At 47.6% G+C, this 13,621-nt stretch overlaps 1 protein-coding gene across 3 annotated transcripts in view; it reads left to right on the top strand.

Annotated features, from left to right (window-relative positions):
• Positions 1–13,621, top strand: part of cplane1 (ciliogenesis and planar polarity effector 1) — a 328,946-nt gene that overhangs the window by 223,836 nt on the left and 91,489 nt on the right. For all 3 annotated transcript variants that reach the window (XM_063049649.1, XM_063049647.1, XM_063049648.1), the window contains exons 34-37: positions 479–654; positions 2,819–2,927; positions 3,430–3,490; positions 4,675–4,839. In XM_063049649.1, coding sequence (XP_062905719.1) covers positions 479–654; positions 2,819–2,927; positions 3,430–3,490; positions 4,675–4,839 — 511 coding nt within the window. The remainder of the gene's footprint in view (positions 1–478; positions 655–2,818; positions 2,928–3,429; positions 3,491–4,674; positions 4,840–13,621) is intronic.

The following is a 13,621-nucleotide window of genomic DNA, read 5'->3' as shown; positions in this document are numbered from 1 at the left end:
TACAAACAAGCATCACAAACTGGGGTCTTCCTTGGTTGTAGTGGGTAAACATGACATTTTCTGTGTCTTGTCATGCCCTTTGCTCTCCACAGAGAGAATTAAATTAAAAATTCAGAATTAAGTTCCATCTACCATTGCTCTGTCCAGTTTACAAGATTCAAGATGGTTTAATGTCATTTCCAGTGTAAGGGAGAACAAAATAATTGTTAATCCAGATCTGATGCAGCAGAAAAAAACAATAAGATAAAGAACATAATAATTATAATAATAATAAACCACAATAAATATAAATACATAAGATAACTGAAGGGTTTCGGCTCAAAACGTCGGCTGAACTTTTTGCCATAGATGCTGCCTGGCCTGCTGAGTTCCTCCAGTATTTTGTATGTGTTGCTCGGATTTCCAGATTTTCTCTTGTTTATGGTTTCTCATTATTCGGTATGATATAGCACTACTGTAGTGTTGTCCTGTGTTTCAGGTGTCTGTGCTCCACCCGCCGAGGTTGGTCCCGGCTCAGGACATTATTGCCTTTGAACAAGGCCGTCTGCACCGAGCTCAACAAAGCCCAGGAGGGACACAAGCTGAAACCTTCCACATGCTGAGAGTGAATCTGCAGCCATTCGAGCCCAGCACTCAACGCAACGGGAAACAGAGGTGGGAATGTGCATGGGCTGAGTAAACCATAGCTGCCTCGGCTGCTGTGACCCTGGCTTAGGGATGGGGGTGGTGAGGGGAGTCACGGTTGAAAGGGTGCAGGCAGCTAACTGACAAGCAACAAGAGATGGAGACAGAGAAGGGATTTCCACACAGTCTAGGTAGAGACCAGAGGACGTGTGGACAGAGAAGGGTTTCAGCAGGGAAGAAGATTGGAGTGGGAAGTGATAAGAATTGGATGTGTGTCTGATGTGGGGAGAACATAAGGAGAACTTCAAGTTCCTAGGAGTGAGAAAGTGGCCAAGAAAGCTCACCAGCACTTACACTTTCTGAGGAGGCTATAAAGATACTTGACATGTCCCCTTTGAGTCTCACCAATTTTTATCGTTGCACCGTAGAAAGCATCCTATCAGGATGCATCACAGTGATCGCTCTGCCCAAGGCTGCAAGAAACTGCAGAGAGATGTCACAGATCAGCATGTCATGGAAACCAGCCACACCTCCCTGGACTCTGACTACACTTCTCACTACCTCAGTGAAGCAGCCAGCATAATCAAGGACCCACCCACCCCAAGCATTCTCTCTTCTCCCCTTCCTGTTAGGCAGAAGATACAAAACCCTAGAAGCACATATCACCAGGCTCTACCCCTATCGAACAGTCCCCTAGTATGATAAGATGCAATCTTGACCTCACAACCTACCTCGTTATGACCTTGCACCTTATTGTCTGCCTGCACTGTAATCGCAACACTTTATTCTGCATTTTGTTGTTGGTGAGACCCCACCTGGAGTACTGTGTGCAGCTTTAGTCTCCAAATTTGAGGAAGGACATTCTTGCTATGGAGGGAATGCAGCTTAGTTTCACTGGGTTAATTCCAGGGATGGCAGGAATGTCATATGTTGAAAGATTGGAGCGACTGGGCTTATATACACTGGAATTTAGAAGAATGAGAGGAGTCTGATTGAAACATATAAGATTATTAAGGGATTGGACACACTGGAGGCAGGAAGCATGTTCCGGATGTTGGGGGAGTCCAGAACCAGGGGCCACAGTTTAAGAATAAGGGGTAGGCCATTTAGAACGGAGTTGAGGAAAAACTTTTTCACCCAGAGAGTTGTGGATCTGTGGAATGCTCAGCAGGAGAAGGCAGGAACAGGGTACTGATTGTGGATGATCAGCCATGATCACAGTGAATGGCGGTGCTGGCTCGAAGGGCCGAATGGCCTACTCCTGCACCTATTGTCTATTGTCTGTTGTCTATTGTTTTCCCTTATACTAGCTCAGTACATGTAAAGAGCTACTTGGAGCCACATGTGAGGGCTGAATGACTGTGGGGACCAAAGGTGAGTGAGCTGCCCCTTCACCAGAGGTGCTACCACTCCCTGGACACACCACATACTCCAAGTAGCTATTTGCCTGTGAAATCGGCCACACCCTAGTACACCGCTTTGACAAGCGGGCTAAGCCAAGTGAGGGTAGCCGGCGGCCTCATACCCTGGTGAGACAGGCATGACGAGGCACAGAAGATATCGTGGTCATCCACTACAACCAAGGAATTTCCAGGTTGGTGACACTTGTTTGTACCACTGGACTCGGACTTCTGAGGTCGGGAGAGTGGAACTGCCCCCGTGCAATAGCTTTTCCAGTTTAGAAACTCTCCCACGCAGGTTTCCTGTCATCATTGGACACTATGGGCAACCACCATTCCTCAGTACAATGTGTAATTGATTTGATCTGTATGAATGGTATGTAACCCTCCACATCCCGGAGCTGTAAGGGTGTAAGTGAGGGGTAGCATGGAAAGGGAGGTGGTAAGGGTATTGACAGCATGAACCTTGTAATTACTGGCTGATGGTCTTGCAGAGTCCTACCAAAGGCTTTCAGCCCAAAACTGCCGACTGTCTTCTCCCATAGTTGCTACCTGGCCTGCTGAGTTCCTCCAGTATTTTCTGTGTGTTGCTCAGATTTCCAGCATCTGCAGATTTTCTGCTGTTTGTGATTGGTCTTACAGATTGTTACCCTGCTGTCCCCCCGCCCCCGTAATGTGCGCTGCAAGAACAGTCGGGCTTGGACCACTGGCGCACTCACGGTGGGGGAGGGGGCGGGGGTTAAGGACGTTATGGAGGTCAGGGGGCCATCATTTACAGCTCTTTATTTCCCCAGGCTGAGGCGACGAGAGAGACAAAGAATAGAGAAGACAGTTCATAAAGCACCACAACCCAAGCAGTCTGTGATCAGCCCTGACCCACCCTCTCCCCCAGCCGAAAGCAGGGTGAGTGCAAAACCCCTCAGGGTGGGTTGGCAAAGGCTGCAGGTGATGCAGTCTGATAGGGGAGGAGGTGGGAGTACGGAACAGAGGGAGAGTGTTTGGGGGGTGGAGGGGTGATGGACAGATGATGGGTGAAGGAAGCAGGGTGGTGCGGGTTAGAGTGGGTGTGGGAGGGACTGGGTAGAAGGGAGGAGAGGGAAAAAGGACAGAGGGGAAGCAGGTCACCAGGAAGTGGAACAGTCAATGTTTGTGCCATTGGGTTGTGAGAGGCCATTTCTCTGATTTGAATGTAGCTCCCCACCCACCATACCCTTCCAGCAGTGGAGAAGCCAAGCACAGGCAGGGCAGTGTGGGAGTTAAATGCCTGGGGATCAGAAGCTCCAGACATGTGTGGTGGGCAGAGTGAAGTTGCCTGGTCTGTGGGTGGTCTCACCGATGTCTAGGGATGGGCGTCTGTGCTGGGAGGTGCTGGCTGCTGAATACTTGGGTGATATGTGTTTAACAGAAGGAACCATTCGATGATCCACCTGAACCTGATCCTTCGCAATGTGGGACCGTCCCGCAAGGTGAGTCCAATGCCTTCCTCCCCCCAGTCATTGCCTCCCCACCTCACCCTTTAACAATCCATTGCACTGCACTTCCACTCCCCCGCCTCATGCTCCTCTGACCCTCTCGTCAACCAAAGACCCACCATTCCATCTTCCTGCTCTCCTCTCCACAAGCCTTTTCCCTCTCCCACCTTCCTCACTCCACTGTCCGTCCATCCATTCCCTTCCCTCTCCCACCTTCCTCACTCCACTGTCCCTATCCATCCATTCCCTTTCTCCTCCACCTTCCTCACTCCACTGTCCCTATCCATCCATTCCCTTCCCTCTCCACCTTCCTCACTCCACTGTCCGTCCATCCATTCCCTTCCCTCTCCACCTTCCTCACTCCACTGTCCGTCCAGCCATTCCCTTCCCTCTCCCACCTTCCTCACTCCACTGTCCCTATCCATCCATTCCCTTCCCTCTCCCACCTTCCTCACTCCACTGTCCGTCCATCCATTCCCTTCCCTCTCCACCTTCCTCACTCCACTGTCCGTCCATCCATTCCCTTCCCCCTCCACCTTCCTCACTCCACTGTCCGTCCATCCATTCCCTTCCCTCTCCCATCTTCCTCACTCCACTGTCCCTATCCATCCATTCCCTTCCTTCCCTCTCCCACCTTCCTCACTCCACTGTCCGTCCATCCATTCCCTTCCCTCTCCCACCTTCCTCACACCACTGTCCCTATCCATCCATTCCCTTCCCTCTCCACCTTCCTCACTCCACTGTTCCTATCCATCCATTCCCTTCCCTCTCCACCTTTCTCACTCCACTGTCCGTCCTTCCATTCCCTTCCCCTTCCACCTTCCTCACTCCACTGTCCGTCCATCCATTCCCTTCCCTCTCCCACCTTCCTCACTCCACTGTCCGTCCATCCATTCCCTTCCCCCTCCACCTTCCTCACTCCACTGTCCGTCCATCCATTCCCTTTCCCCTGCCCAGTATCCCCTTGTTACCCCAGTTTCACTCTACCATCCCATTATACCTCCTCACCTTCCCTTTACTTCTGTTCTCCCCCCCACAATACACACTGTTTCCCCATCTCCACCCCTATTGTCAGCTCTCCATCACTGCTCACATAACCCCAGAGTGACCCTCCCACCACCCCCCCCGTGTGCTGCTGCTGTTCCTGAAGCTCTGAATTTTGCATTGAACCCGTGCAGGTCCAGGTGTTTCCCTCTTGCCTGACCAGGACTTGGCGAGCTCCCCCTTTATAACTGCTGCGGAATTGCACTGCTTTGCGTCCACCAGGAAGAATGCTGAGGAGAGGAGGGACGCCAGTACCAACACCGACCAGGGAGCCGAGACCCTGACCCAGACATCCACAGGTAGCCAAAGCCTCTCCATTCTCCGCTCGTTCCTCCCTCTGTTAATGGCAGTGGAGTTCCAGAGTGGGTTAGGTGCTGTGGCAGCGTAGCAGTTAGCACAACGTGATTACAGAATCAGGTTTATTATCACCGGCATGTGACGTGATATTTGCTAACTGAGCAGCAGTTCAATGCAATACATAATCTAGCAGAGAGAGAAACAATAGTAATACTAAATAAAATAAAAATAATAATAATAAATAAGTAAATCAATTACGTATATTGAATAGATTTTTTAATAATGTGCAAAAACAGAAATACTGTATATTTTTAAAAAAGTGAGGTAGTGTCCAAAGATTCAATGTCCATTTAGGAATCGGATGGCAGAGGGAAAGAAGCTGTTCCTGAATCGCTGAGTGTGTGCCTTCAGGCTTCTGTATCTCCTACCTGTTGGTAACAGTGAGAAAAGGGCATGCCCTGGGTGCTGGAGGTAATGGATGCTGCCTTTCTGAGACACCGCTCCCTAAAGGTGACCTGGGTACTTTGTAGGATAGTACCTAAGATGGAGCTGACTAGATTTACAACCTTCTGCAGCTTCTTTCGGTCCTGTGCAGTAACCCCTCCATACCAGACAGTGATGCAGCCTGTCAGAATGCTCTCCACGGTACAACGATAGAAGTTTTTGAGTGTATTTGTTGACATGCCAAATTTCCTCAAACTCCTAATAAAGTATAGCTGCTGTCTTGCCTTCTTTATAACTACATCGATATGTTGGGACCAGGTTAGATCCTCAGAGATCTTGACATCCAGGAACTTGAAACTGCTCACTCTCTCCACTTCTGATCCCTCTATGAGGATTGGTATGTGTTCCTTTGCCTTATCCTTCCTGAAGTCCACAATCAGCTCTTTCGTCTTACATGTTGAGTGCCAGGTTGTTGCTGCGACACCACTCCACTAGTTGGCATATCTCACTCCTGTACGCCCTCTCGTCACCACCTGAGATTCTACCAATAATGGTTGTATCATCAGCAAATTTATAGATAGTATTTGAACTATGCCTAGCCACACAGTCATGTGTATATAGAGAGTAGAGCAGTGGGCTAAGCACACACCCCTGAGGTGCACTAGTGTTGATCGTCAGCGAGGAGGAGATATTATCACCAATCCACACAGATTGTGGTCTTCTGGTTAGGAAGTCAAGGATCCAATTGCAGAGGGAGATGCAGAGGTCCAGGTTCTGTAATTTCTCAATCAGGATTGTGGGAACGATGGTATTAAATGCTGAGCTGTAGTCGATGAGTAGCATCCTGACGCAGGTGTTTGTGTTGTCCAGGTGGTCTAAAGCCATGTGAAGAGCCATTGAGATTGCATCTGCCATTGACCTATTGTGGCGTTAGGCAAATTGCAATGGGTCCAGGTCCTTGCTGAGGCAGGAGTTCAGTCTAGTCATAATCAACCTCTCAAAGCGTTTCATCACTGTCGATATGAGTGCTACCGGGTGATAATCATTAAAGCAGCCCACATTATTCTTCTTAAGCACTGGTATAATTGTTGCCTTTTTAAAGCAAGTGGGAACTTCTGCCCATAGCAGTGAGAGGTTGAAAATGTCCTTGCATACTCCCGCTGGTTGGTTGGCGCAGGTTTTCAGACCAGAAACTCCATCGGGACCTTCCGCCTTGCGAGGGTCCACTCTCTTTAAAGACAGCCTAACATTGGTCTCTGAGACAGAGATTATAGTCTCATTATGTGCAGCTGTAGTTGTGCTCTCCTTTCAAAGTATGCATAAAAGGTGTTGCGTTCATCTGGTAGTAAAGCATCGCTGTCAATCATGCAAAAGGGTTTCGCTTTGTAGGAAGTAATATCTTGCAGACTCTGCCAGAGTTGCCGTGCATCCGATGTTGCCTCCAACCTTGTTTAAAATTGTCCCTTTGCTCTTGAAATAGTCCTCCGCATATCATACCTGGTTTTCTGGTACAGGCCTGGGTCGCTAGACTTGAATGTCACAGATGTAGCCTTCAGCAGGCAATGTACCTCCTGGTTCATCCACTGCTCAGAGTTCAGAGTTCAATTCCCGTGCAGTCTGTAGGGAACTTCTACGTTGTCCCCATGAACTGTGTAGGGTTCCTAAAGGCGCCCTAGTTTCCTTCCACAGTCCAAAGACGCACTGGTTAGTAGGTTAATTGGTCATTGTAAATTGTCCTGTAATTAGTCTAGGGTTAAATCAGTGGGTCACTGGGCAACACAGCATGGTAAGACAGAAGGGCCCGGTCTGTGCTGTATCCCTAAAATAAAACTTAAAAATAAAAGAACCAAGCCCTTTGACCCAGCCTGTCCATGCTGATCTTTTAGTCCAACCAACCCCATGAGGGCAGTATCTCTGACTCCTTACGCTATACCACATCCCTTGATGTTTCATTGCTAGACACATCAGAACTGCCAGTATAAACTAGGGAGGGATTTGTCCTCCCGAGGCCCACAACTTTCACACATCCCAAGGCCAGTATCTCTCCCCAGCCTGGATTTAGAGATGGGTGCAAATTCCACTCACTGCTCTTAAGCCTGCTCCCGCTGACACCTCCCAGCCTGCACAGGCAGCACATCCCAGTCTTCCCAGCTAACAGGATTCCCCCGTCACTCATTCCAGACTCATCTCCAGCAGCCTATATAACCCCAGTTCTCATCTACACACCTTGTTCGCTCATCGAACCAGCCGACCTCAGTTGCTCCCAGTTGTCACTCTCCCTGCCTAATGTTTATCTTGTTGCCTGATGTGTTTAGTTTCTGTTCTCTGTTTTGTGGCCCCTCATGGCTTGTTACTTTGCGGTCTATTATTTGGATTACCATTCACAGCAGAATCGTTTCCGCTGCTCTGTGTTTGGGTAAAGCCTCCTCTACACTTCCTGACAACTGCCACCTTGTTTTGGCTAAGATGGTTCAGCATGGTCGCTGCATCCTTGCTAAACCCTCTGCGACTCAGCTGTGAAATCGTATCCTGGGCAGCGGAGTGAATGGGTTACGGTTCATGTGTAGGTGTGGACTGTGTAGTGAGCTCAGAATTCTTCACTCTCACAGCGACATCAATCCACATGTGCTCAGAGTGGGGAGTCCTGCAGCTAGGAACTTGGTGTTCATACTCATCAATCCCTCAAAGGTGCCTCACAAGTTGATAGGCTTCTTAAGAAAGTAGATGTTGAGTTGGTCTTCATTAGTCGGGGATTAAGTTCTGGAGCTCAATATATTACAGTACCTATTCAATATGTCATGTCTGATAGAAAAATTGAGGGCTATGTGGGAGGGAAGGGTTAGATTGATCTTGCACTAGGTTAAAAGGTTGGCAGGTTGTGAGCTGAAGGGCCCGTACTATACTGCAATGTTCTTTGTTCCATTACTTGGTGACTCGCATCTCTCAGCCAAGTAAAGTTGGTCTGGACACTTTAGTGCTGTTTCACAGTAAGGTAGCCCTTGAATGCTTTTCTGTAACCCTTGCTACCTCTACTACCACTATCCGAGCTGATTGGAATCCGCCACCATTGTTAACTTGGAGTTGTAGGACTGCTCAGAAACTTGCTGAATCGGAGCAAGAGGCCGAGAGTGAAGGAGTGGGGAATCTCGGAGATTTTTTTCACACTGCTCGGGGAAAAGAGGCTAGACTGCACAGGCATGTGACGTGGAGCACCAAAGGTTTAAAAAGGAGGAATTTTCAACGGTCTTTTTTAAATTGGAGCAAGAGGCCGAGAGTGAAGGAGTGAGGAATCTCGGAGAGAAGTCTTTTTTTTATTTACACTGCTGAGGGAAAAGAGGCGAGACTGTGCAGGTGAGTGACGTAGAGCGCCAAAGGTTAAAAAAAAACACCATATACAGTGGGCAGTGGAGTGAGAGGGAGCAGAGTGGGACGGCTTTGGCTCAACAGGCTTCGGCGTGAACAGGCAGAGGCCAGGGTAGGTTCCGGTAAGTTTTGCTTTGTTTGTTTAGAGTAGAGAGAATGCCAGGCAGGATGTTGGAATGCTCCTCTTGCAGGATGTGGAAAGTCAGGGAGCCCTCCGGTGTCCCTGACAACGACACCTGCAAGAAGTGAATCCAGCTGCAGCTCCTAACAAACTGCGTTTGGGAACTGGAGCAGGAGCTGGATAACCTGCGGATGATTCGGGAGAATGAGGAGATTATAGATCGTAGCTACAGGGAGGTAGTTACGCCAAAGGAGCAGAGGACAGGAAATTGGGTCACTGTCAGGCGAGGGAAGAGGAAAGGGCAGGCAGAGCAGGGTTTCCCTGTGGCCATTCCCCTCAAGAACAAGTATACCGCATTGGATACTGTTGGGGGGAGGATGACTTACCCGGGATAAGCTGCAGCAGCCGGATCTCTGGCACTGAGTCTGGTTCTGCAGTGCAGAAGGGAGGGTGGAAGAAGAGGAGAGCGGTAGTGATAGGGGACTCGATAGTTAGAAGTACATAAAGGAGGTTCTGCGGTCGTGACAAAGACTCCCGGATGGTTTGTTGCCTCCCGGGTGCCAGGGTCAGGGATGTTTGATCTCATGCACAGCATTCTGAAGTGGGAGGGTGATCAGCCAGATGTCGTTGTACACATCGGTACCAATGACGTAGGAAGAAAGAGTGAGGAGGTCCTAAAGAGTGAGCATAGAGAGCTTGGTAGGAAGTTAGGAAGCAGGACCTCGAGGGTGGTAATCTCAGGATTGCTACCTGTGCCACGTGCCAGTGAGGGTAAGAATAGGATGCTCTGGTGGATGAACACGTGGCTGAGGAACTGGTGTAGGGGGCAAGGTTTCAGATTTAAGGATCATTGGGACCTCTTCTGGGGCAGGTGGGACCTGTACAAGAGAGTCGGGGTACACCTGATCTACAAGGGACCAATATCCTTGCAGGGAGGTTTGTTAGTGCTATTGGGGAGGGTTTAGACTAGATTTGCAGGGGGATGGGAATCAGAGTGCCAGAGCAGATAGTGGAACGGGGGTGAAAATAAATGATGTTAAAAGTTCATGCAAAGTCACAAATGGAAGGTGTGGTGTGTGGTGGTAATAATCTTCTGAGGTGTGTCTGTTTCAATGCAAGGAGTATTGTGAAGAAGGCTGACGAGCTGAGGGCATGGATTGACACATGGAATTATGACATTATAGCCATTAGTGAAACTTGGCCGCAGGAGGGGCAGGACTGGCAGCTTAATGATCCAGGGTACCGATGTTTCAGACGTGATAGAGGCAGAGGAATGAAAGGTGGGGGAGTAGCATTGCTTGTCAGAGAAAATGTTACAGCAGTGCTCAGGCAGGACAGATTAGAGGGCTTGTCTGCCGAGGCCATATGGGTGGAGCTGAGAAACTGGAAAGGTATGACCACATTAATGGGGTTGTATTATAGACCACCCAATAGTCAGCGAGAATTGGAGGAGCAAATCTGCAGAGAGATAGCAGACAACTGCAGGAAACATAAAGTTGTGATAGTAGGGGATTTTAATTTTCCACATATTGACTGGGATTCCCATACTGTTAAAGGTCTGGATGGGTTAGAGTTTGTAAAATGTGTTCAGGAAAGTTTTCTAAATCGACATATAGAGGTACCAACTAGAGGGGATGCAACTAGAGAGTGGTGTGGCTTTATTGGTAAGAAATGATATTAAATCATTAGAAAGAGGTGACATAGAATCGGACGGTGCAGAATCTTTATGGGTTGAGCTAAGAAGTCGCAGGGGTAAAAGGACCCTGATGGCAGTTATATACAGGCCTCCTAACAGCTGCAGTGATGTGGACTACAAATTACAACAGGAAATAGAAAAGGCTTGTCAGAAGGGCAGTGTTATGATAATTGTGGGGGATTTTAACATGCGAGTGGATTGGGAAAATCAGGTCGGCACTGGATCTCAAGAGAGAGAATTTGTAGAATGTCTACGAGATGGCTTTTTAGAACAGCTTGTTGTTGAACCCACTAGGGGATCGGCTGTACTGGATTGGGTATTGTGTAATGAACTGGAGGTGATTAGAGAGATTGAGGTGAAGGAACCCTTAGGAGGCAGTGATCATAACATGATTGAGTTCACTGTGAAGTTTGAGAAAGAGAAGCCGAAATCTGATGTGTGGGTATTTCAGTGGAGTAAAGGAAATTACAGTGGCATGAGAGAGGAACTGGCCAAAGTTGACTGGAAAGGGACACTGGCGGGAAGGACGGCAGAGCAGCAGTGGCTGGAGTTTATGCGAGAAGTGAGGAAGGTGCAAGACAGGTATATTCCAAAAAAGAAGAAATTTTTGAATGGAAAAAGGATGCAACTGTGGCTGACAAGAGAAGTCAAAGCCAAAGTTAAAGCAAAGGAGAGGGCATACAAGGAAGCAAAAATTAGTGGGAAGACAGAGGATTGGGAAGTTTTTAAAACCTTACAAAAGGAAACTAAGAAGGTCATTAAGAGGGAAAAGATTAACTATGAAAGGAAGCCAGCAAATAATATCAAAGAGGATACTAAAAGCTCTTTCAACTATATAAAGAGTAAAAGACAGGAGACAGTAGATATAGGACCGATAGAAAATGATGCTGGAGAAATTATAATGGGTGATAAGGAAATGGCGGAGGAACTAAACGAGTATTTTGCATCAGTCTTCACTGAGGAAGACATCAGCAGTATACCAGACACTCAAGGGTGGCAGGGAAGAGAAGTGTGCGCAGTCACAATTACAACACAGAAAGTACTCAGGAAGCTGAATAATCTAAAGGTAGATGAATCTCCCGGACCAGATGGAATGCACCCTCGTGTTCTGAAGGAAGTAGCTGTGGAGATTGCGGAGGCATTAGCGATGATGTTTCAGAAGTCAATAGATTCTGGCATGGTTCCGGAGGACTGGAAGATTGCAAATGTCACTCCGCTATTTAAGAAGGGGGCAAGGAAGCAAAAAGGAAATGATAGACCTGTTAGCTTGACATCGGTGGTTGGGAAGTTGTTGGAGTCAATTGTCAAGGATGAGGTTACGGAGCACCTGGAGGCATATGACAAGATAGGCAGAACTCCACATGGTTTCCTGAAAGGAAAATCCTGCCTGACAAACCTATTGCAATATTTTGAGGAAATTACAAATAGGCTAGACAAGGGAGATGCAGTGGATGTTGTATATTTGGATTTTCAGAAGGCCTTTGACAAGATGCCACACATGAGGCTGCTTAACAAGATAAGAGCCCATGGAATTACAGGAAAGTTACATACGTGGATAGAGTGTTGGCTGATTGGCAGGAAACAGAGAGTGGGAATAAAGGGATCCTATTCTGGTTGGCTGCCAGTTATCAGTGGTGTTCCACAGGGGACCGTGTTGGGGCCATTTCTTTTTACGTTGTACATCAACGATTTGGATTATGGAATTGATGACTTTGTGGCTAAGTTTTCTGATGATACAAAGATAGGTGGAGGGGCCGGTAGTGCTGAGGAAACAGAGAGTCTGCAGAGAGACTTGGATAGATTGGAAGAATGGGCAAAGAAGTGGCAAATGAAATACAATGTTGGAAAGTGTATGGTTATGCACTTTGGCAGAAGAAATAAACAGGCAGACTATTATTTAAATGGGGAGAGAATTCAAAGTTCTGAGATGCAAGGGGACTTGGGAGTCCTTGTACAGGATACCCTTAATGTTAACTTCCAGCTTGAGTCGGTAGTGAAGAAGGAGAATGCAATGTTGGCATTCATTTCTGGAGGAATAGAGTATAGGAGCAGGGATGTGATGTTGAGGCTCTATAAGACGCTAGTAAGACCTCACTTAGAGTACTATGGGCAGTTTGGTCTCCTTATTTAAGAAAGGATGTGCTGACGTTGGAGAGGGTACAGAGAAGATTCACTAGAATGATTCCGGGAATGAGAGGGTTAACATAAGAGGAACGTTTGTGAGCTCTTGGACTGTATTCCTTGGAGTTTAGAAGAATGAGGGGGGCCTCATAGAGACATTTCGAATGTTGAAAGGCATGGACAGAGTGGATGTGGCAAAGTTGTTTTCCATGATGGGGGAGTCTAGTACGAGAGGGCATGACTTAAGGATTGAAGGGCACCCATTCAGAACAGAGATGCGAAGAAATTTGTTTAGTCGGGGGGGTGAATCTGTGGAATTTGTTGCCACAGGCGGCAGTGGAGGCCAAGTCATTGGGTGTATTTAAGGCAGAGATTGATAGGTATCTGAGTAGCCAGGGCATCAAAGGTTATGGTGAGAAGGTGGGGGAGTGGGACTAAATGGGAGAATGGATCAGGTCATGATAAAATGGCGGAGCAGACTCAATGGGCCGAATAGCTGACTTCTGCTCCTTTGTCTTATGGTCTAGTATTAGATCTCCTATTAGGAAACGAGTTAGGACAGGTGACAGAAGTGTGTGTAGGGGAACACTTTGGTTCCAGTGATCATAACACCATTAGTTTCAACTTGATCATGGATGAAGATAAATCTGGTCCTCGGGTTGAGGTTCCAAACTGGAAAAAGGCCAAATTTGAAGAAATGAGAAAGGATCTAAAAAGCGTGGATTGGGACAGGTTGTTCTCTGGCAAGGATGTGATTGGTAAGTGGGAGGCCTTCAAAGGAGAAATTTTGAGAGTGCAGAGTTTGTGTGTTCCTGTCAGGATTAAAGGCAAAGTGAATAAAAATCAGAAACCTTGGTTCTCAAGGGATATTGGAACTCTGATAAAGAAGAAGAGAGAGATGTATGACATGTATAGGAAACAGGGAGCAAATAAGGTGCTTGAGGAATATAAAAAGTGCAAAAAAATACTTAAAAGAAATCAGGAGGGCTAAATGAAGACATGAGGTTGCTTTGGCAGTCAAGGTGAAGGATAATCCAAA

Source organism: Mobula hypostoma, chromosome 5 (assembly GCF_963921235.1).
Source record: "Mobula hypostoma chromosome 5, sMobHyp1.1, whole genome shotgun sequence".
Classification (NCBI taxonomy): Eukaryota; Metazoa; Chordata; class Chondrichthyes; order Myliobatiformes; family Myliobatidae; genus Mobula; species Mobula hypostoma.
Note: the sequence above shows the minus strand (reverse complement) of the source record. Positions and strands in the feature narration are given on the sequence as shown.